At 40.0% G+C, this 24,233-nt stretch overlaps 2 protein-coding genes across 2 annotated transcripts; one reads left to right on the forward strand and one right to left on the reverse strand.

Moving 5' to 3' along the window:
* Positions 1–788: 788 nt before the first annotated feature.
* gcc2 (GRIP and coiled-coil domain containing 2) lies at positions 789–23,448 on the reverse strand. The gene is made up of 24 exons (XM_030758045.1): positions 23,270–23,448; positions 22,105–22,167; positions 20,977–21,061; positions 20,815–20,894; positions 20,626–20,730; positions 19,946–20,450; positions 17,948–19,803; positions 17,723–17,798; positions 17,462–17,562; positions 17,185–17,283; positions 16,077–16,196; positions 14,961–15,125; positions 14,680–14,784; positions 13,766–13,928; positions 13,269–13,369; positions 12,943–13,020; positions 12,703–12,840; positions 11,948–12,066; positions 11,354–11,530; positions 10,853–11,061; positions 8,823–9,050; positions 8,484–8,623; positions 4,786–4,987; positions 789–2,977 (listed from the first exon to the last, which is right to left on the reverse strand). The coding sequence occupies exons 1-24, from the start codon at positions 23,273–23,275 to the stop codon at positions 2,904–2,906; spliced, it is 4,995 nt and encodes a 1,664-aa protein (XP_030613905.1). The 5' UTR covers positions 23,276–23,448; the 3' UTR covers positions 789–2,903.
* On the forward strand, positions 5,407–6,415 carry tmem223 (transmembrane protein 223). The gene has a single exon (XM_030758046.1). The coding sequence runs from the start codon at positions 5,535–5,537 to the stop codon at positions 6,327–6,329; it is 795 nt and encodes a 264-aa protein (XP_030613906.1). The 5' UTR covers positions 5,407–5,534; the 3' UTR covers positions 6,330–6,415.
* Positions 23,449–24,233: the final 785 nt, after the last annotated feature.

Here is a 24,233-nt window from a genome sequence, read left to right on the forward strand (position 1 = left end):
AAAGCAGTGCAAGATCTGCTCTTATTCTCTCACTGAAGTCAAATGTAGAGAGACGGATGCCGAGTGCTGCAGCTTTCTGTTAGGCTGCGTCTACACATGAAGCATCTGCGCTGGAGAGATGGAAAGTCTGACTTTCCCGTCCGCGACCACTGGGAGGACTCTAACTATAGCTCAAAATGGCGAGATGGCGCTGTGAGGAATCATATGCCAGGCCAAGACCTTCACTTTGAATTGTGAGATTTTAAATAACTAAAAATAAACACAGACACATTTGGTGATCACCCCTACTCTGTAAAACTAATGAAAATAAATTAAAAAGATGACACTAATAGGAGAAAAAACATTTGAAAGAATGCATCACATAACAGTAGCAGGGAGGTAAGGGTTAACAGCCTGTTTACATTACTTACAGTAACAGATACAGTAGTTTATTTGCTATTTCCTCCCCTAATTGCGTCACGATATTGCATCCAGCATTTACTTCCTTAAAAGGGAAATCCCTAGACGTGCTTCCTCCTTCCAGAGGGATGAGGACTTTCATAGCAACATCTGCAGCACAAAGAAAAAAAAAAAAAAAGACTGGTTGCTGCATCTGTTCAGATGCCCAACAATAACACCAAAAACAGGAGGTATTTTAACACAGCTCTACATTAAGGTTCATCTTGTATTTATTTATACTTTTCAGATGTGCTATATATATAAAAATGATCATCTGGATGTTGATGCCAATTATAAACTGTAGATGCAATATTGCACATCAAAATTATGTATAAAAAAGGAGGACTGAATGCAAAGAATGGAATCATTTTAATTTGTTAAGTTCATTCATTTTGTTTTACAGTTGTAAACAAATCAGAAAAAAAAAAAACCCCTCATAATCACTGTTGTAGCCATTCAGTAATTCAGGTAATCTCTCATAGCATAAATATAGATACAAATACATTCCCTTGTGCTGGGTGAATCACCAAAAGCTGCCACTGGAATGAGAAAATAAATCAGATTGAGCAGAAAACTGTTTCCATGAGTAAAGTACGTGTAAATATGCGTTTCATTGGGAGGGGGTGTATGTGAGGACTTCTAACTCCATACAGAGGTCATAAGACTATAATGAGGGAGAAAAACAAAAACACCACCACCCGTTGGTCTGACAGGGAGCCTTGCTCAAGGACACTTTAACAAGGCAGATGTACTTGCTGCAATGGAATCTGCAAGATGCAACAAATCTATTAAGTTTCAGTGATTAAGCTGCAACAGACCTGACAAAACATAAAATACTCCCAAAAAAGAGAGACATAAACCATTAAAACCATAATCTGATATTATAGTCACAACTAATATTAAAACGCAGACACAACCAAAACAATCATTACAGGGCCAGAAATGGAAACAGTTACTGCTCCTGAGTTGGGTATGTGAGGCATTAGTCATAAAACTGCAAAACCAGTCAAGTCAGGCAAAAATATATGAATAAGTTAAAGGGGGGGGTCTATTATTTTCTGTTAGATGCTCGCATGCACACACACGCGCACGCACGCACGCACGCACACACACACACACACACACACACACACACACACAGCAATGGATGATCAGATTAAACATGGACTGCGCATGTGTAAATAAGCCCAGTCTTCAACTGCTTCAAACACTCTTTTTTTTTTTTAATTCTTGGCTTTGTGTGATATCAGTGAGAGGGGGATATCACTAATATGATCATGGGCGGTTCAACCTTTTGCTTATGAAGGACAGCCAATCAGAAGAAAGCTAAAGGGAGAGGGCGGACAAGTTGGATGAGGGGCTCCACCGAGGCTCAGTATGTGATAAATAAGGATTATTTCAAACCACAAATTCTGAAAAGCTACTCAAAGAATAAAAATATAGGAGGTGGAAATGAGCATAACAGGTCCCCTTTAATATGATAACATTCAGTAATAATGTTGAGGAAAACCTCAGATTCTTAAATAAGCACTCCCATATAACTGAAATGATATGACATGACAGATTAGCCCACGAACTGCTGTAAATCATGCACACATTTTCCACAGCATGCTGCAGATTTACAGGCTTCTTAATGTCTTCTTTACCTTCCAGGAAACAGTTAAGGTAAAAGTAAAATTGGGGAACTTTGTGTGAAGAAGGGTAATTCCTATACGTCAAAGACTTGTAAAAAGGCTGACTTGAAGAAGGTAAAAATCACATTCAACAGTCCACATGGTTGGGTATGCCCTTGAGAACAGCTGAAATGTAATCATGTGTGATCTGTAAAAAGGAGCTAAAATACTAGTATAGTTATTGAGATGTACTGTGCAGTACAGAAGCCCATCACAAAATACAGGTAAAGTTGTCTTAAGAAGTAATTAAACATCTGTAAATTATATTCAAGTAATACACCAGCACACATTTCTCCCCTTGATTAACTCTCCTATCACAAATAGTTAACACCCTTTTGGATTCAAAAATGCTGTGATTATAACAGAACATAGACTTAATGTATTATACTCATTAATTTTACTAATGATCCTTTAAAATGCCTCACCGTGTAACCATCATGTCCAGTAAATATTGTTAGGAACACGTTTATAATAAGCCCAAGGAAGACAGAAATTCGTCACAGTTATTGGTAAGAGATCCATGTAGCTATTGCACTGTCATTTCAAATTATTTTACATGCTGAATGTTTTGGTTTTCATCATCTTAACCATCATCTTTTTCTGATACATTCCTTGGTCCCACCTACTGCGTCCCAACAAAGCTGTAAATGCCCCAGTTAACCTCCCAGTTGCCACCTTTTTAAAAGTGCAGCATCACTGTTGAGGACAGGTTTTCACATTAAAAATAAAGGCTCAGTAATGACACTGATTCTGTGCTCCCAGTGTTTTCTCTGATTTGACTTGTGGCCAATTTTATCTGATCCCAGACCAGCTGTGGAGGTAGGAGGTCCAGCCTGAGCCCCGAGCCCCAGACGCATCCTCCTCACCTGCAGAAAGACGAGAGACGAGAACAACTGGTTAGACATTTCTGAGGTTTTCTGAATGTTATCATCTTTCCTGAAGTGCTGCAGATGATGATTTTAAAAAAGGATTTTTTCTCTGAACAAACAGCAAAGAGGTCTGTGTGTTTATACAGGATGGAACGATTGTACAGTATACATCTTTAATGGCTTCAAAAACAAGAATTTGGTGCATAAGTTTGAATTTATTTAGGATTTTCTCTAATCCACACAGGGTCAAATATATACATACACACACTTAAATCTTAATGAGTGGTGCTGAAGTTTCTACAATGTCTTAACATGACAAGGCCAAGGCCTATTAACTTCTCATTAGTGATCATGATTGACTACATCTGGCAAATCCATAAAAAGGATTTGTTTGACAGCACTCATTGGATTGACCAATACTCAGAACAATGGAGAAGCCCAAGGAACTTGGTGAAGATATAAGGAGGAGATCCTGAAGAGTTACACAAGTTGGGAAGGTCTCTTGGACTAACTTCTAAACAACTCCAAATTCCAAGATCATCAGTACAAACACCTATATGTGAGTGCAAGTTATTTGGATGTGTCACCACTTTGCCAAAATCTGGAAGAAGACCTAAAGTGTTACCCTCAGCTGAGAGGAAATTGGTTAGGATGTTCAGGGACAACCCAGGAACCGCCAAGACTCAAGCCTGCCATGAACTGCTGGAACACCAGTGTTACTGTTTACAGTGAAGAGAGTCTTACATTGCCATAGACTGAGAGGAAAATCAACACCTTGAAGCGTGACTACAATTTGTGGCTGCCCACATGGGCAAGAAAAATGGCTTCTGGAGAAAAGTTTTAATCTTCAGATGAGACACAGATTGAGCGATCTGGCCACAATGACAAAAGGTATGTTTGGAGGTATTAAGGGGAGATTTTCAAACCTAAGAACATTGTACCAACTATCAAACATGGTGGTGGTAGCAGCATGTTCTGGGGCTGTTTTGCTGCCAGTGGTACTGGTACATTGCACAGAGTGGATGGAATAATGACAAAGAAGGACTACCTCCAAATTCTTCAACTTCACCTCAAATCAGCAGCTAGATGGTTGAAACTTGGATACAAATGGGTGTTCCAACAGGACAATGATCCCAAATATACAACAAAACTGGCTTTGGAATGGATAAAGGAGGATAACATTAAGCTTGTGGAATGGTCTTCCTAAAGCCTCGACCTAAACCTTATTGAAAATTTGTGGACTACACTTAAAAGCCAGGTCTGTGCCAGGAAACCAACTAATTTAAACAGACTCTACCAATTCTGCCAAGAAGAGTGGTCAAATATCCAGCCAAAATTACGCCAGAAACTTGTTGATGGCTACCAAAAGTGTCTGGTCAAGGGACATTAAACCAAATATTAGTGGGGGTTTATGTATAAATTTGAGAGTGTATGTATACGTTTGACTGTGCGGATTAAAGAAAATCCAAAATAAATTCAAAGTTGTTGACCCAGTTCTTGTTTTTTGAAGTCATTAAAGATCTATGCTGTACAATCATTCCACCTTGGAAAAAGAACAATTCAAAGACATCATTAAAAGCCCAAAATAACCATGGCATTCATGCCTGTGATGAGTGTCTGTAAACATCTGGCCACATAGGTAGAGAACATAGGACAGATTTCTACACTTTAAATGATACATTATAAACCTTATTAAGCTTTTCTTTTTTGCATATTTGATTGAACTGCACAGGCTCTGCAGTGATTCTCAAACCATTGGGTTTTGTTTTAATACAAATTCAAATCAATGTTTACCTATCACCTACCTTGTGCAATGGCAGCCAGTTTGCTTTTTTCCTCTGGGCTGAGCTGCAGCATGGTGTGGATGACGGGCAGCAGAGCCTGCCTCTCGCTGCCCGATCGCAGGAAGATAAACTGCAGGAGGACATTTTTCAGATACTCCAGGTTGGCCACACTCTTCTCTCTCTCCTGGTTTCGCTCCAGACGGCGCACTTCACTCTTCAACAGCTAGCAGGCAGAACATACAGGCAAAATTAAATCACAAAACCCAAACGTCCATTCACCTGATGATATCACAAAAAAGGTAGGAAAACAAGCCAATGTACAACAGCTTATCGGGTTCATTTTAGGTTAAAAACTAGCTGCAGTGGATTTAATCAAATTATACTTCACAGTCGGATACATTAAAGCTTTCATGATTTCAGTCCACAATCACTATTATAGATATCTAATTGATAATACAGGGTCTGATTTAAATAACACCAAATCGAAATAAACAAATAGAACCGCAAGCGGCGGGCTCAGCTTTTTTTCCCCCAAAAGTGATCATCATTATTCATAAAAACAACTTTGATCTTGGGCTAACAGGGCGCAATTAATTTTGACCCACCTTACTTTCCGTAATCGAACATTTACGTCATACATAACAAACATGGCGGCGTACTGTGGGCTACAGAAGTGTGGTCGTTAAACGCGACGTATAGCAGCGACGTTTAAACCTGGACTGTCGCAGGTTTCTGCGAGCTAGTTTATAAATTTATAGCGACAGCGAAAGATGGGGTTCGAGCGGCTGCTGGGGTGTTACTCCAGACATTTTCGGTTCGGTAACGTTCAGTTAAACCCGCTTCGAAACACGTCGGTGTCGGCAAAGACTTCGCCTATCACCAGAGCATCCCCCCGGGTTGGCGCTTCTTCTGGACTGTTCAGCGGGCTATTTGTGCACACAGGCCACCAGCTGGCCAAACCTCGCAGCCTCTGCACCTCCGCTCAACCACCTAGAGATGTCACCTTGTTCGAGCACGACAGGACCCGCTTCTTCCGGCTTCTCTCGGTCTTCTGCGGCGGACAGTTCGTCTTCTGGACGTACCTGGCTCATTTCGCCTACACGGGGCTCAAAGACACAAGCGGCTCAAAAGAGATTACGAAAACCAAGGCCCCCACCACCACCACCACCACCACGACCACGGGACTGGCCGGGATGTGGAGTTTTGAGATGAACCTGGGCTCAAACACCTGGAGGTATGGCTTCACGCTGGGATGCCTGGCAATAGGAGCAGGGATTGTCGGACTCGGGGCTCTGTTCTGCCGGCGCTCTGTCAGCAAGGTGGTGTTACACCAAGGTGGGAGGATGGTGACAGTCTGCACACAGTCACCTCTGGGATCAGGCCAAGGTCGGAGAATAACAGTCCCTCTGTCACAGGTGGCCTGTCACGCCCACAGACAGGAGACCACTTCGTTTATTCCTCTCAGGGTCAAAGGTCACAAGTTCTACTTTCTCCTGGACAAAGAGGGGACTGTGAACAACGCCCGGCTGTTTGATATCACTGTAGGTGCCTACAGGCCAGTTTAAACACAGTTGTCACACCTGAAACAGCAGTCTACAGGTGTGTCTTTTTTTTTTTTTTTTTTAAACATGGCTGCCAAAATAATGTATCAGCATGTTTCTCATTTGATCTGAATTAAATGTTTGCTATAAATATTTGGCTCATTTAGGTCAGTTATTTGGCAAACCTCATGCTTTTGACACAGTATCATATACATTTCCAAGTATTTTTAATATTTAAAATTATGGATTGGAATTTTTATGTACACTTTATTGCCAAAAGTATTCACCCACCAACCCAAATCATTGAATTCAGGTGTTCTGATCACTTCCATGGTCACGGGCGTATAAAACCAAGCATCTCAGCATGCATACTGCTTCTAAAAACATTTGTTAAAGAATGGATCACTCTCAGGAGCTCAGTGAATTCCAGTGTGGTACCATGATAGGATGCCAGCTGTGCAACAAGTCCAGTCATGACATGTCCTCGCTACTAAATATTACACAGTCAACTGTTAGTGGTGTTATAGCAAAGTGGAAGTGCTTGGGAATATCAGCCCTAAAGTGGACATTTTGGACAATTTCATGCTCTCATCTTTGTGGGAACAGTTTGGGGATGGCCCCTTCCTGTTGCAACATGACTGCGCACCAGTGCACAAAACAAGGACCATAAAGACATGGATGAGCCAATTGGTGTGGAAGAACTTGACTGGCCTGCACAGTCCAGACCTCAACCCAATAGAACACCTTTGGGATGAATTAGAGCAGAGACTGTGTCTATATCGGTGTCTGACCTCACAAATGTGCTTCTTGAAGCTGTTATAGCTGTAAAGGGTGGGCCGACATCACATTAAACCCTATGGATTAAGAATGGGACGTCACTCAAGTTCATATGTGTGTAAAGTCAGACAAGTGAATACTTTTGGTAACAGTGTATATTTCATTACATATAAATGCAGTGTGCTTTACCTAAAAAAAAAAAAAAAAAAGTAACATAAAGGCAGTTTTGAATCAGCAATTTGGATGCATGCGTTTTGAATTGTGGGAAGAAACTGGAGACCCTGGAGAAAAGCCACAAAGGCACAGGAAGAACAAAGACCTCAGTGAGTCTGAATCCAGGACCTTATTGCTTTGAAGTGACAGTGGAAACCACTGCACCACCATGCCACACAAAATAAAAAGATGAAAAATGAGGAACAGACAGAAATATAAGCATGAGTAAAAATACAAATACTCATCAATGAATACATAACAAAGAACAAAAAAAAGGTAGTCACTATTAACTAGTTGCATGTATGAGTAGCATAAATAAGCATGTAATGACTCATTCTAACAGCTTTTCCACCAATAACCTAAATATTAGCTTGATAGTAAGGAAGTTGAATCAGAATTACAGTCTCTGTATGTGCCTTAAAAGGTGCTGGATCCCCAAGAATAGACTTTTTTCCATTAACAATAAATATGGCATATTCTAATGTAATAAAACATGATGTAAATGTACTAATACTATATAAAATAACTTTACATTCTTTATAACTCAGCTTTTTAAAAATAAATAATAACTTAAAGATAGGCAGCTTTCGCCTGCTCCCTTATTCACAAACTGTTGCTCCTCATGTTTGATTTGGCAGTTGATTAAAAAAAAACAAAAAAAAAAAACATGGGGTGCCATTCCTGATGCAACCCCCAAGGGGTTGGCATCTCCTCCTGTGATAAAAACTTTAAAATCTGTGTGATTCCTTAGAGCGCAAAACATCAGCTAACACTAATACAGCAAATGTAGGCAACATATTTATTCTTAGTCTTGAAGAAACAATGCTATATGCTTTTAATTATGTTTGTAAATCTCAACTGGTTTATTAATAAAGGAGATAGTTCTCTTCCTGACACCCTAAAAGATCTCTAGTTTTGTAACCATTACTTATGAATAGGACCTGCTTATTACAATGGTTGTGTCATGTCATAGATTTGCTAAGTGTGAAGGGGAAGCAACTTTAAATTGGGGAATACTGTCATGCAGAATAAGGCATTAATAAGTGCTTTTTAATGACAAATAAAGAGCCAATTAACCAACTAGTTAATTGTGAATATGTGTACTTTAATGTAAAGTTTTACCAAAAGTGAAAATTTTCTTAATATACTGTGAGTGTAAGTAGATAATAATTGAGTAAGTATACATACAGTGATCTGCTCCATGAGAACAGCGTTAGTGGCCTCAGTTTCATGCAGCAGGCTGTTCATGTGCTCCATGCTGCGGGTGGCTGTGTTCAGCTTTTCATTTAACTCTTCTTTGGTTGGCTCCACTGTCCACACAAAAGGCTCTAGAGATGCAACCAATACAGGAAGCATTACAATACACAAAATTATGTCAAAGTCAAAATCTTTTTTTTTTTTGGCCCAAACAAATTTTGCAACAGTCACTGTTATAACTCTCATTATTATATTTTGCTAAAAAGGTCACATATATGGTCCTTTGATAAAGTTAATTTGTTTTGCGTGTACCTCTGCTTTCAAACATACCTTGCTTGGGGTTTGGAGATGTGAGAAGCTGCTCCAGAGAGGGTAGGGGTGTAAGAGCAGGGGAGGAGCTCTCAGTCTCAGTGGTCTCCATGCCTTCGCCCTCCTCCCTGGCCATAGACTGGAGGTCGCTGAGGGCCACTAGTCCCAAACCTGTCTGGTTCTGATCACCGTTTCTGCGCTGTGCATCTGATGCAAGTGACTTACGGGTGGACTGGGCAGCCACTGAACCTGTGAGGGTGTAACAGGTTGGTAGAAGATTTTTATGGGTATTATGGACATATTACTAAATTCATGTTGAAAAGGGGATCTGGGTTTACAGTGGGCTACACAAACATTCTGCTTATTTTATCAGTGTTGGCTTTAAAACATTTTAGTGAAATGCTGTTATGGAATTTTTTTGTGCAAAGTAACACATAAATGAGGGAACTTAAAGAAGTTTTAGTTGAGAGTGACCTTCAAATCTTCCATTTATTTTTTGCATCTTTGGATTCTTACGTCCACACAAGGACAATCCTAACAGTTATGAGTCAGTGTTGTACTTCACTGTGACATGAGGGGGCACCAGACTACCCCAGGTCTTAACCAGTTCATCCGGAATGAATAGTGACAAGTGGGAAGGGAAGGGGGAGAGGGAAGGATGGGGAACACGAGAGGAGGCTGACAAAAAGAAAAGATTGTGATTAATAAACCTGAATTGAGCCAAGAGGCCAGACAATCCCCTCACCTCGGCTCCTCGAGTCAGGCCCTTTACTCCCTTTGTCATGCAGCTGAATGAGAAGAGCAAGAAATCCACCTGCACACTCAATACACTAGAATCTGAGTAGCTTTTGTAATCTTATCTGAGTTCACCAGTAACAGGTTCAGAGCTCGCTGTGCCAGTTATGCCAGTACCGCAACACAACAAACCAACATATTTACCCAGTGAAGTGTAACATTACTCCTCCTTGCTCCTGACATAAAAGTCATTGTTATGAAGAGCCCAGCTCTAATCACTCAAATCCTGACAACTGCCACTGAAAAGGGCTAAACACACTTTAGTCCTGATTCAACAGTACAACAAGCTTTAATAAAAAGGTTTAAAGAAATCAATAAGGAAATAAGAGGACCAACATAAAGGAAAATGAACACCCTGGACATTATATATCACAGATAAATACTGAGCAGTGCTTCTGCAAAGCCATTACAACAGTCTGCAACAGAGGGAGCAGCTGGAAAGGCGTCAATCCTGACTGGTTTCTAATTTATAAAAGACTGTTTTATGTTTGTGTTTATGCACTGCTTCAAGGTTTGGATAAAAGATTAGACCAAATGTGACAATCGGCATAGATAACTGTTACAGCTGATTTATTAACAGAAAAGAAAAAAATGAGGCCAGTAGTTTTATCTTCCACCTGTCCAACAGGGCCAGTAATGCATTTAATATGGTATGAAATCAAATCACAGTGGTCAAAATGGCTCAAATATGACTAATATTGGCCCCAGTATCAAGCTAATCCCAGCATCCATGTGTGAGCCACTAATGATGAGTCTCTCCAGATGCCACAGTGCGCTGTTGGCCACACTGAGAGGCGGGGACAGAGCTGAGGAACCTTGCCAACACCTGGTGTGCTCAAGTGACAGAGAAGAAACACACATACACACACACTTGCCTTTCCTAGTCATTACTGTGTGTGTTTTTGCTGTTTGACTCCAGCGGGCAGCTGTGTGGGAGGTGATGAATGAGCTCTCAATGCTGCTCTTCTGATAAACACACTGATGCTCTCTTCACGGTTTTCTTTCTGACTCATATCATTCCTCTCATGGAAGAGAAGCGTAAACAAGATAGAAAACTTTGACACCGTAAACCACTTGATGCTTTGATGGATGTCTATATACTATACCTTTCATGCACCTCTTGAGTTTATTATTGTCTAAGCAATTTGAATCATTCTGCTGGTTAGTAACAGTGACCTCACCTCATCGATTTGCTCTGTTACCTCTTGTAGAGAAACAAATACTGGCTCAAGTTTACGATTCCCCTCCATGCTTACTGTTCTGGGTCTGCAGGCTAAAGAGCTGCTCCTCAACACGGGTCAGCTGACCCTGCAGGGTCTCCACTGTGGCCCGGTGGTCATCCTGCAGCTTCCTCAGCTGCTCCCTGTAGGTCTGCCGCTGGGTCTCGACCTGGGAAGACAGATCAGCCTGGGCCTGGGACAGGTCTGACCGCAGGGTCACATTCTCTGACTGCAATGTCAAAAGCCTGTAGGTGGACAGAGCAGGTAAAGATTTTAGAGAGTGCTCATTCAGAGAACCAATATAACACACCACAGGTAAGTCAAAAACAGAGGTATTTTTCAGACACAATCAGATGTTCTCAGCATGTGTGCTTATGTCTCCTGATTGCAAAATCAAATCCAAAGATAAATAGTTGAAAAGGCTAAAACATGCCACATGTCAACCACAAAACAGTACAATGAATTCCAGCCAAGACAACAACAAAAAACCGACAACAATTTTAAAAAACATCATATGAAAAATAAAAGTCAGTTCACCTCTCACGGAGCTCAGCCTCCTTGCTAACAGCTTCCTGAAGGATTTTATTGTGTCTCTCCAGAAGAGTGTCATGTTCAGTTTGGAGCTGCTGCAGTTCTGCTGCACTGCTCTGGAGACTCTGCTGGCTCTCCGCCAGCCGTGTCCTCAGCTGTTCTACCTGAGTGGCCAACTGCTCCCTGAAAAACACACCATGCGTTACTCTTACAGTGCTAATTTTACAAGGGAACATACAATTGATTAGTGCTCCTTTATCATTATATAAGCAATTGAATCACCTTAAAATGTAAATTATTTCTCATGTGGCATTTCCCGCATTTTGACCAATATCTTCAATAAACAAACTGATTAAAGATCGAAGCAGCTTTCATCATTGCAAACTATCTTTCCAAACTTTAGTCAGAAAACTGCTTGTTTAAAAGTCAGAATGAAAATTTGCAGAACAGCATCCATAATCAGTGCAGCAAGATTTTAATTCCTCTACTGCAAAGACCTGGAGTACAGAGCCAACCCCACAAGTTACTTACATTTACCAGCAGTCTGCTATTACATTATCCTTAGATTTCTGTCAAAGAATGCAATAACATTGTCTTTACCTCTCTAGTTTGCCAGAGTCTACTTCATTCTGGGTGGTCTTGCTCTTCTGCTGTTTGAGCACATTGTGGACTCGCACCTTGTAACTGTCAAACTCCCTGGTTGTTGCCTCCAGTTCATCCTGGAATCAACACAAAAATTAATGAAAATGCATATGGTTAAATAAAAACCAAAAAAAAAAACCAAAAAAAACCCCATAATATATATATATATATATATATATATATATATATATATATATATATATATATATATATATATATATATATATATATATATATATATATATATATATATATATATATAGACACACACACCATTTGCATCATTATACATTCCCCAGCTCTTGCCATATGTATTTTCACCAATTTTGAACTGTCAAGTGCTTGTCAGGCACAAATTAGCAATTACAATTTATCACCTTGGGCACTTAAAAAAAAAAAAAAAAAAAATTAAATACTACAAAAATTTAAGTATTAATCACAAATAATTGAGATATTAATAATGAAAATAGTAATTAGTTTGCAGCCTCATATAACACTGCTCAGTATAAGTCCTGAGCTGGGGTTATAGCAGATTTCAGTTAATTTAATCAGGGTTGGATACGTCTGATGTAGCTGTATCACCTCAAAATTTACAGCTAAGGTGTCCTTGAACATTGCACTTCAACATCTTGTCTTTGTAGTTGAGTTATTAAGAGTGTAAATTGTCAATCCAACCTGAACAACAGTTAAAAATGAAAAGTCAACACGTGTACCTTAGCAGTGTCTCTTTCCTGCTGCAGAATGTGGATGCGTTGCTGCAGGGAGCTGCTGGTTCTCTGTTGCTGTTCCAATGCAGACTTCAGCTGCTCCTGCAGGCGATGGCGCTCGGCTGTCAGCTCAGACACCTCAATCTAAATGCACAAACACAGGCTGTAATAAGTGCCAACAAATATGAAAGTCAAATTCTATGGTTTATCAAAAGGGATAGGACAGAGAAGTGCTGGGTGTGCTACCTTTGAGCTTTCTAGCTGCTGTTGGTTAGCCTCCAGCTCTCCTTTCAGAGAAGCCTGTAGCACCATGAGTGAGCTTTCCTACACACACGTGCACAGACACACAAAGTGAATTTTTAAATGCATACACCCAAATAGGAAAGCACACAAATGACTATTCCCAATATCTTCAAGGCCTGCTCCACAGTCATGTCTGCACATGGTTGCACAACACCATTTTCATTCATCATCCAGCAACATTACACACTGTAATAAGAAATCCTTGGGGACACATCTCTAACACACACACACACACACACACACACACACACACACACACACACACACACCTGTCTCTTGGCATCAGCCAAATCCTTCTTGGTCTTCACCAGCAGCTGTTTTATCTTAGAGTGTTTCTCCTCCCCCTGGTCCAGCTGGGACTTCAAAGACTCTGATGACACAGTAACAGGCACGTGTACACACACACAAACAGTATCATGGCTTCTTATTTGAGGACATTTTTTCCAGTATTTTGCTGTCATTATGCAGCTTGATGGCATAAAGCAACAAAAAGAGGGAGGGAACCCTAACTAAAGGTCCTACAGACACATGGACTGGTAGGCAGATAGGGAAAAGTAATGGCTGTCTAAGGTCAGTGAAAAGTAGACTTGTGGCTGGTAAACCTGGTAGCTAGAGTATACTGTAAGTATTTTTTCAATAATGTAGAATAACCAATAAAACTGTGGAGTCTTGCTAAAGATTATTCTACAATGCAATATCAAAAATATCTGTACTGTATTATTCTGTGTGTCAGTTAATGAGTGTAGACCTGAACTTGTTATCATACCAATTTCCTGTTTGAGAACTTCCTCCTTCTGGTTGAGGCTGTTTATCTGGGCTTTAAGCTCCTCAACACATTCATCCTTCTCTGACAGTTTGGCGTTGAGCTCTTTCACCAGACGTTCATAGTCAGCCATCTCCATGTCCAGCAGAGAGCTCTGCTGCGCTTCCTGGAGGCAGAATCAACATATTACAGCTTTAAAAAGAGCAAAGCAAAAAACAGCGAGTCCATTTATCTAGAACTCCTGACATCCTCCTCTCTACATTTAATTATGTTATGTTGAATATAATGTGCTGTTAGTACTTTTGAAACTTGAATGGGCAGCTGAAGAAAGTGGATGCAACACTTTAAGTGCAGACACAATATTTTCTTAAAGAAAAATAAGAATCTGACTCTTAAAAGTCCTATATTCATATAAAATTAAATAATTATAATTGTTCAGCCCACAATGTAATCTTGAGTTACCTGGTAAACTTTATGCATGCTAGATTAAGATTTAGATATTTGTGCTGCAATTTTATTTTTGGCAACATTTACAGTTAAAATCAAACATGCTTCTTTAGAGGACTGAAACTGCCAAAGTCAGATAAAAATAAATCTTTATAAGCATTTCATTTTCTTTTTTCTATCAAAAATCAGGCTGTTCTAACAATGTGGACACATGACATAGTCATACCTCCTGGCAGCTCTCATGTACACATCTGTACTATGTAGGTCTGTCTCCACTAATGGAAAAGTAACCGCAGCCCATGTACTGCGGGCTAGAATTGCTCTTTCTTTCTGTGAGGTGCTACTGTAGCTGCAGGCCGGCCATCAGCACTTCAGTCGCTTGACTGGATAGGCCCTCTGAGACACACTAGTGTCTGAGAAGCATTTGTGTGTTAGTTTGTGTGTGTGTGTGTGTGTGTGTGTGTGTGTACTTTGCGTAGCTGCTCCAGCTCCTGGGCAGTCTGCTGAGACTGCTGCTGCTGTTTCTGGAGCTGAGCTGTCAGTTCTTCTACCTCCTTCATGGCAGATGACAGGTCCTGAAGAGGCAAGCAAACATAAATAAAGGGGTGTTACACTTAAATGTATCATAGCTTGCATGTTATAGAATTAAATTCATTGCGCAGGGTTGTTTTTAGGATTATTTAAAATCTAAAACATGAAGCAAAGGCTCATGTGATGGAGGGAGAAAACATCCATCTCTCTTCATGTCTACCTTGATCTTTTGGTCTTTTATTGCTCTCTCAGCCAGCAGGTCTCTTTCCAAACTTGATAACTGTCTTTGAATCTCCTGATTCTTGGCCTCCAGCTGCTTAACTGTGCTCCTCATGGTTTCCATGCCGGCCAGTAGGTCCTCCTTCTCACTGCTCAATGTCTCGATCTGCAAACAAATAAAGACTCGTTTACTGTCGCTGTGTATGTGCATCTCACACTCATCTCAGGAACAGAAACAATGGATTTACCAACAGAGGTAATCTCAAGGAAATCCAGCTTTGTATTCAGGTGTAATTTACTGCTCATAACCAGTCACTTTTAGTGACTCTACAGTGTTAATTTAAGCCTGGTTTTAGCAGTTTACTGTGCCAGTTAATCACATGAAACAAAAAGGATGCCATACTGAGAGGAAAGCTGATTTACATATTTTATAGTCAACATTTTCACTTAAAAATTCCCTTGTAGGCAAATGCACCAAACCTGCACAAACACACGTGACACCAAAAAAAACCCAAAAACAAAACACCCAAATCATTCATGCAAATCTGACAGTAGCCGGCTCTACGGGCTTTCTCTGCAGCAGTTCTTGCCCATCATCTGTCAGCCAAACAGTGAAACTATGATTGGTAAACAGAGATGTCCAGACGTTCTCTGAGATCCCCAACTAGCTCCAGTCTTCGTGCTCCCCCTGAGAACCATGAGCGCACACAAGATTAAGCCCGTGTTTCAGAAAATGGTGTTTCAGTACTGCAGGCAGCAGATGGAAGCTACAGCCCGCTCCATTTACCTGCCTCTTTTTCTCTCACTGGAGAGAAACAGTTATGAGCTTGGGGAAAAGAGTATATATGAAAACAATTTATCCCTAGCTCACCCAGTCACATCTGATGGGCTATTTGTGGGCACCGGGCTGTCAAATATAGCTGGGTAAAGTGTTGTTGGCTAAAATGACTCCCTCTAAATCATATGGAATCTGAGTTATGTGGTAAGTATTGAAGAGACGTATTACTGGACAAAAACCCACTGCTTTGATTTAGAGGACGGTGAGCATTTGCGTGGTTGTTATTGTGTGTGTGTGTGCGCGCGTGTGCACGTGGGACTCAGTGTGTATCTGTGTTACCTGCGTGACAGCACTGCTGAGTCGTTTGGTCAGCTCAGCAATCTGTCTCTCTGCCGCCTCCACCTTCTCTCTCTCCTTATCCAGTTGCTCTGTCTGCTTGTCGTAATCTATCTGCAGGTTCTAAACACAAACACACACACATGCACACACAAACAAGTCTTCAATATTCATTACTGGAAGCCAGCTGAACAGCTCAGTGAAGGTAAACACTATGCATCTCAGATATCAGCTGCATTTACATTTGAACGTGGGACAAAACTCTCATTAGATACAACAGAGTGGTTTTATTCTTTAATGGAGACACAGTCATAAAGCACAGTGCAATCTGGGGGCTATTTATGGAGACAACTGGGAGCGATGTCTTGCACAAAGTCTGATTTAAAGAGCGCACTCTTCCACTTGCCAATTAGGAGGATTTTTGTATTAGTAATGCATGAAACTAATCAGATGTGCAATCAAAATCTGTCAGGTTTATTTTGGTTTCATTTATAGTGTGCTTTTATTTTGATGAAACGCTAATGATTTAAAAGGTCCATGAGATCCAGTAACACCTGATACACCCGGATACAAACCTAATGGTTCTGTCATTTTCGATCAGCCATGGAGAAAAAGTGTAAACATACTGCACTGTGGTGTCTGTGTTCAGATATGCGTTATATTTATTTTTAAAAGGTCACTGAATTTTAGTGTGGTACTGTAATAGGATGCCGTTGGAATACAATACACTTCGCAGTACTGCCAACTTAGAGCAGAAGTGCTTAGAAACCAGAGCAATTTGGTCATCAAGTGTCAAACCACATAAAGTTACAGAGCAGGTTTGCTGAGTGCAGAGACACACAGTGTGTAAGTTATTGAACTGCCAACTCAGTAACTGCCGAATTTTAAACCCTCCTTTGCCATTAACTTGAGCACAAAAAATGTGCGCTGGGAACTTCGTGGGATGGGTTTCCATGGCTGAGAAGCTCCTGTAAGTGTTAAAGTGTATGCGGCCCAGTATTTTTGTCTATATAGTGTATAAGAGAAGTCAAAATTGTGATATAGTTTACATACTTCATGCAAACTATTTGCTCAAGTACGCTACAAGTCTTCTTTAGCCCAAGAGTCCTACCTTGTAGCCCTCAGCAGAATGGATGATATCTTTCATAGAGCTGTTCACTTTCTCCCTCTCTGCTTTCAGTGATTCTACTTCCTCCTTCAGGGATAGAACCTTAAAAAAAAAAAAAAAGTATAAATTTTCTGGTAAAAAAAAAAATATACTGATGATTTATGCTTAGCTCTATCTGTGAAACAATGCAGTGTTATGGTATTTACCTAATGAGTATGGAGTCAAAGTTTTCTAAAACAATGTCTGTGTTACAGTTGAGAAATATCATCCTTCACAGTACCTCTTTCTTACTGGAGTCCAGCTCCTTCTTTGCTTTGACAGCAACTGCCTTGATTTTGTTCATCTTCTCATCCTTTTCTTTGTTTTCTTTCACCAAAAGAGCTGCCAGGAGTTAAATTAAGAGAAGTCTGAAATTAAAGTCTGTGATTTACCAAAAGACCAGTGAAATTACCTTGTTTTTTTTTTGTTTTTTTTAAATGGCATGATAACTTGTAGGTTAACTTCTTTTCATAATTTGCATGGATAGAAATCACTTCCACACCTATTTTCTCTGCAGTCTCATTGGGCTCATTTTCCTCAGATGAAGCAGACTGGGCAGGAGACTCCTGAGAGAGCGACTGAGGAAAGGAGTTGGAAACAGCAGAAACAAAAGAAAAAACAAAATGACATCATGTGAACATAATTAATTGTTTTTTTTTTTCCCTCAGAGCTTTCATTACTCCATCATTAAGGTGGAGAAGCATTTCTTCTCAGGTGCCCCACTCACCTGGATAGTGGCCATTTCACTCCTCAGCTGCGATATGAGCGAGTCCTTCTCTGTCAGCTGCTCTCTGAGCTCTCTGCTCTCTTTCTCTATGTTCTCGATCTTTTGCACCATGTCCTCCCTCTCTTCTTCCTCTTTGGTCACCAACGTAATTTTAGCTTGTAGTTTCTGGTTCTCCTCACTAATTTTCTCATTAACTGACTTCATATCGTGCAGGTCTTTCTGCAGTCCCTCAGTATCTTTCACCACCTCCTCTAGGTTGGTTCTTAACATGTTTCTTTCTTGTTCCAGGTCTTTGATGTGGGCCTTGAGCTCTGTTTGCACCTCCTCCAATCTTCTTTCCCCTTGAGCTTCTTCAAGGCTGCTCCTCAACAGGGTCCTCTCCTTCTCTAGCTCGTCAACACGTGCTCGGAGGTCTTTGACTTCTTCGGTGGACTGTTTAAGTACTTCAGACTGATTTTCCTCCAATGTTCTGATGGATGCACAGGCCTGTTCTGCCTCCTTTGTCAGTAAATTCAACTTTGCTTCTAGTTCTTGCTTTTCAGATGTCTCCTGTGCCAGCTGAGCTTCCAAGGCTGCTAGCTTTGAGCCTAAAAGCTCCCCCTCTTCCTTGGCCTTGGAAAGTCCTGAGAGAGCTGCTTCCATTTTCTGCTGGAGATCAGCCTTTTCAGTGGAAAGCTCTTTTATAGTCATCTCTAAAGTGGAAACCATCTGTTCACATCTTGCAAACTCCTCTTTTAGGCTTCCCTCTAACCTCCCTCTCTCCTCCTTTAAATGTTGCACTTCATCCTCTGTTTCTGCTTTTAAGCTTTTCAGCTCTGTCTCTTTTTCCTCTCTTAGCAAAAGTACCTCTTTCTCCTTCTCCTCCCGTAGCCTCTCAATTTCTTTTGTTCTCTCATCGTCTAGCTTTTGCATTTCCTCTTCTCTGAGTTTTAGCAGATGTTGTACTTTGTCTCGCTCTTCAGTCAGTGTTTTGACCCTTTCCTTCAGATCTTGAGTCATGTTCTCCTTCATCTCTAGTTGGGATGTGATCTCATCATTCTGCCTAGTCATGTCCTCCAAAGACTGTTTCAATTCACAGGCTGAAGACATTTGCTCCTCAGCTTGGGAGCCCTCGAGCTTCAGTTTCAGGTCTTGCACAGTCTCCATCAGAGTGTTCTTCGCATCTGTAACTTCTCTCACCTTTGCCAGCAGTTCCTCCCTCTCCTTGCTGAGCAGTTCCACCTTCTCATTAAGGTCTTGTATATTATTGGCTGCCTGTTCCTTCATGGCTTTGTACTGTACAATAAAATCATTTGTCTTCTCACCCAATTCTGTCTCAAAACTTTGAAGTATGTCCCTCATGTGCTGACACTCAGCCGAAGCAGAGTCTCGCTCTCTGGTCAAGGTCTCACATTGTGTCTTCAGCTCCTGGTTCAGCTTCTGCTGCTCCTCCAGACTCTGAGAGTTTTGCTCTTTGGCCAAACTGGTTACAGACTCTTCAACTTCTATGTGGACCCCTTGCTGATCAGGATCCTGGGTCATTATATCTTCACTGGGAGCACTTTCCTTAATCATCTGTAGCTCATTGATTTTGAATTCCAGTTCTTCTTTTTCCATCTGAAATTCTTCTTTAACCTTCTCCAGCTCTGCCTCAAGCTCACCCTTCACATTGCTGAGAAGGGTAAGCTCATCCTGTAACATGGTGTTCTGGGCTTGAAGATCATCCAATGTCATTTTTAGCCTTACGGTCTCTGTCTCCTCTCTATCACCATGGCTAGAATCCCCCTGACTGCAGCCTGACAGCTCCAGCATTTTGGCAATCCCTGAACCACGGACAGCTTCTTCATCTTCTTCTTGCACATCCTGCAGGCAGCTGTCTGGAAATATAAGAGTAATATTTTTGCTTTTAATTTGAAGGAAAAAAAAAGTGCAAACACAATATCATTTTGATACCCAAACCTTCTTCACTATGACACATCTTGCTCATATTCTAATCCCTTTTAAAATGTGCTTTTGTACCTTTGAGAGCAAGCTGCTCAGTTAGCTCCTCTTGGAGCAACAAGAGACGTTCCCTTTCAATCTCATAGTCCTCTTCTAGAGCTCTCATTTCCTCCTCGTGCTGCAGACCCTTCTGAGCCAGCTCCTCCTTCAAGTTCTCCGCCTCTTGCTGTGCCAGTGTCAACTCCTTCTGGTGGTTCTCCTGCAGCTCAATAATCTCCTGAGAATTTCGCTCTTGCACTGTTTGCAGTTCAGCTCGAAGCACTTCCAGCTGAGCTTCTAAGCAACGTCGGACTTCCTCTGCACTCTCTTTTGCACTAGCAACATCTGCTTGGCGCTCCTTCTCTCTTTCACTCTCCCGCTCTCTGTCGCTCGCCTCGCGCTCTTTCAGTAATTTCTGGAAATGTGACACTTCTTCGCGGTGTTTGCTGGTGCATTCCTCAATGCTGTTCTCTAGAGCTTTGATCTTCTTTTGGTGCTCTTCTATTGCTTGGTCAAACTGACTTTGCAGTGCCGCCAGATCATCCTGCACCAAACAGCATATGTGTGTTAGGACAATCTGGTTATAGTAACAAAATATGAACATCAGACTACATAAATGTCAAAGTGTGTTCAAAGAAACCCTCTGAAGTCTCTTTGAACACAAACCTGGATGTGTAATCAGGTTTCTGCATCATACAGTACTGTGTGTTATTTTTCACCTTGGCTTGCTGTTTAGTTTTCTCTACTTCTTTACGAGACATTGCAAGACTTTGTTGACTTTCTGCCTTTTCCAGCAGCAATGCATCCATCCTCTCAGTCAGCTCCTGTTACACAAGTACGATTCACACGATGCAGCATAAAAATGAAGTACTGCATGCTAACAGAGGGAGCATTTAACTTTTACAAACCTGTATCAAAGAGGAGTCATCTGAACTGCTGTTGCTGCTTTTGGATTGCTGTTTGAGGGCTTCGACTTCTTTTTCCAAATCTGAGAAGAGAAATAAACAATGGCATGTCATAAACTTGTATACTAGTGGCACAAAACAAACACAGGATGAAACTAATAGTACCTGTACATCTGCTTTTCATCTTTTGCATGGCAGCCACCTGCTTTTTTGCATACTTGATGAGATCATCTTTAGACAGTGTGTCCAGCTGAAAATATAACACAAAGTTAAAGAGGCTGATATATCTATACAAAAACATATCTAACAAAACAGAAAAATCATGTTTATGCAAACTTTGATTAACATTTAAGACAGTTGATAGACATTTTGAGCTGTCCTGTATAATATGCAGGACAGTAATGACTTTCCATGTCTGTAAAACACTACTGGAGGCATAAAGGAGCAGATTTCTGTATTAGATTTTTATTGAAGGTGTGGGAGAGCTCTGTCCAAACATCTCCTATAACATAGCATATGATTACCACCATTTTCAGTCTCATCAAACTATTAATTTCATTTTGTTTATCTTTATTTGGTTCATTTACATAACAAACAAAGCCTATGAGGGTGTAGGCTGAAGCCAAATCTTATATAATGCCTTCCCCAATACAACAATCAGCACGTAATGAAAATTATATCAACCGCAACTTTAAATACAAAATCACAACAAAAGAAAAAGAATAGTAATAGTAATTATCATAATACCAGATAATTTGGATAATTTTTAATTCATAATTTAATTTCTGTACTTTAAACAAAAACATTTAAGTGTGCTGCACATTTTAATTATGTCATCATGTCATGTTATGAAAATAGTTCCAAAGTTTAACCCCTGTAACACATATACAATGACATTTCATATTGGTCCTAATCTTGGGGTTATAAAAAAAAAAAAAAATACAAATTCCTCTAAATTTTTATCCCTCATGTTAACAGTTTTTGGATATTAAATGTCAACTAATTTGCACTGGTCCATAATGCATTAAATCTTTGAATTTCAGTCTATTTAACTGAATGAATAATGGATTAGTTAACTCAGTTCAGTCAGTTATTCAGTTCTCCCTCAAGGCACTGTTAACTTCCACTGGGACAGAAATCTTTCATCAAAGGATAAAGTGATTCGCAGCAACACCTCCCAAATCATGCCAGCAAAATGCTTCCCACAGTGTAATAGATGCACACTTTCCTCACACTTTCCTTTTATTTGTCACAAGTCTGTAGATAGCTGTGATACTTGCTGAAGTGCAGTACCTTTGACTTCGGTGTACCTGCTGTGGATGGAGCCACAGACTCAGCTCCAGTACCGCCAGGGTCCTTTTTTAATAAAAGAAACATGCAAAAAAAAAAAAAAAATGAAGAGCAGGCATACTTAAAAGGTAGAATTTAAAAGATAGAAATTTGTTAACCCTCAGAGTTTTTGCTTTTAAATGATAAGCTCCAGATGTACTCCACAAAGGTTACACTGTATTTCCTTTGAATTTTACTTTGCTGTCCTTGTTACCAAAAGTCTGCTCCTGATGGAGTATATTTACAACATTTCCTGATTAATTACGGGCCTTTTTTTTTTTTTTCAATTCGGCAAAAATAAATTAAGCAAAAGAACTTTTATAAAATTCCGTAAACAAAGTTAGTGAAAGTACTGTCACCCTTTGCCGGTGTTGTGCCAAAAAGTGATCGTCTGCCAGAAAGTGATTTTTGATGTTTCTATGTGCTTTTATGTGTAATGTATTTGCTCATATTGGTGAATAGAGTGTAGTCAATAGGATTTATGAAGGGCTTAGATATAAAATGAAGAAATGACCTGTTATTGAAGTATGTTTATGACTGCATTATTGGAAGTACATTATAATAAATCCAGTCCTCTTTGGTCACTTAAAATATCTTTATAGAGTGTAATGTCATATTTGTTCTGATTTCTGCTGCCCTCTTGGTCACATATCTCTTTAAAAATCTGGCCAATCGCAGTTTTTACCCTGATAAATAAAGAATATATAAAAGTGGCTGCCAAAAACTTGATTGCAGCTTCTACCTTGTGACAGAAATGTTGTTTCTCACTCAAAATGACTTGATATCATTCACGAGAGATATGTTTGACATATTTTTCACAGATTATAGGTCAGCAAGTCATTTACAACAGTTTAAATATGGGCAATCATTTACTGGCAATCACTTTTTGGCAGACGATCACTTTTTCGGGTAACGTCTTAATATTAAGCGCATTAAAAACATTGCTACGGTTTTACTGTTACCAGCACAACTCAGTGTGATAATTAACTATCCATTAAAAAACAGCTATTTAAAAAAAAAAGAAAGAAGAAAAAGACCTACACATGCATATTAGCTAACCTGGCGATGCCACACTCATCATTACTGCCTGAGACTAGCTAAAGCTAACCCCTTCACAGTGATCATTTACCTCCATCTCAGCCTGTCGGACGTTTAGCTGCTTCTCAGTCGTCTGCCAAGCGCAGGAAAATCACCGCGGATAAAGTCCGGATAAAGTCGAATCGATTTCCAAGATTATTTACGATTCCTCACAAAGTAAATACAGAAAACATCCCCTCTGTTTTGGTTTTCAGTTATCAGGCTAAAGCAAATGCTTCCGCATTCGTCAACTAGGCGACGTCAGTGTAATTGACGTCACAACTTTAAACTGGATCATCAATTAAGCAGCGTCAATGAACTGAAGGGAAAAATGTTTTGAAAATAAAGGCAACAAGCGATTCATTATTGTTAACTGTCTGTTTTACTAGGAAAAAAATTAATATCCATAAATTGTCAATTCAACCTCTGTTATTATAGCGTTTCTAAGTGATACTGATGATACTTTGACTCTCTTAAATTCATGACAAATAAAAAAAAAAGCACGTCACTCGCTAAAATTTACGTTTATCTGAATAAGTCTTTGTTTGAATGTTTGACCGATATAATTCAGGTTAATTTAGATTAAAATACCTTTCAGTTACACTTTATTTGTTATGTTCAGATTTAATTTGTTTAGACTATTAGATCTTATTTATTTATTTTATCCAATTTGAGTTCGATCTTTTATTCACCAGCTCAATGTCTCTGTCTTCATGATGTTCAATAAAGAGAACAGTCTTTTACAGACTCTGAGTTATGCACAACCAGGCTGAATTAATGTTCACTACCTGTTAGTCACAAACATGTCATAATTTAATTCCACTGTGTCCTCATGCTGCCATACTGTACAGATGCAATACAGGCATCAAACACATATAATAGGAAGGACTGATACCGACAAACTATGTGAGGCAAAGAGTGTGTTGTCTTGAGTTGTGTTCTCCTTCATCTCTAGCTGGGACAAGGTGTTACATGTTAGAAAGTTTAAAAGGTAGACTGAAATTTTGATATATCTA

The sequence above is a fragment of the Archocentrus centrarchus genome, chromosome 21, assembly GCF_007364275.1.
Source record: "Archocentrus centrarchus isolate MPI-CPG fArcCen1 chromosome 21, fArcCen1, whole genome shotgun sequence".
NCBI lineage: Eukaryota > Metazoa > Chordata > Actinopteri > Cichliformes > Cichlidae > Archocentrus > Archocentrus centrarchus.

Coding starts and splice junctions, on each gene's coding strand:
- gcc2 (XM_030758045.1), bottom strand. Junction 20,451..20,625: donor AAACTAAACAGCAAGCCAAG/GTGAAAAATAAC, acceptor TGTTTGGTGCAG/GATGATCTGGCGGCACTGCA. Junction 11,531..11,947: donor GACTCTGGCAAACTAGAGAG/GTAAAGACAATG, acceptor TGTGTTTTTCAG/GGAGCAGTTGGCCACTCAGG.
- tmem223 (XM_030758046.1), top strand. CDS start 5,535: ATGGGGTTCGAGCGGCTGCTGGGGTGTTACTCCAGACATTTTCGGTTC.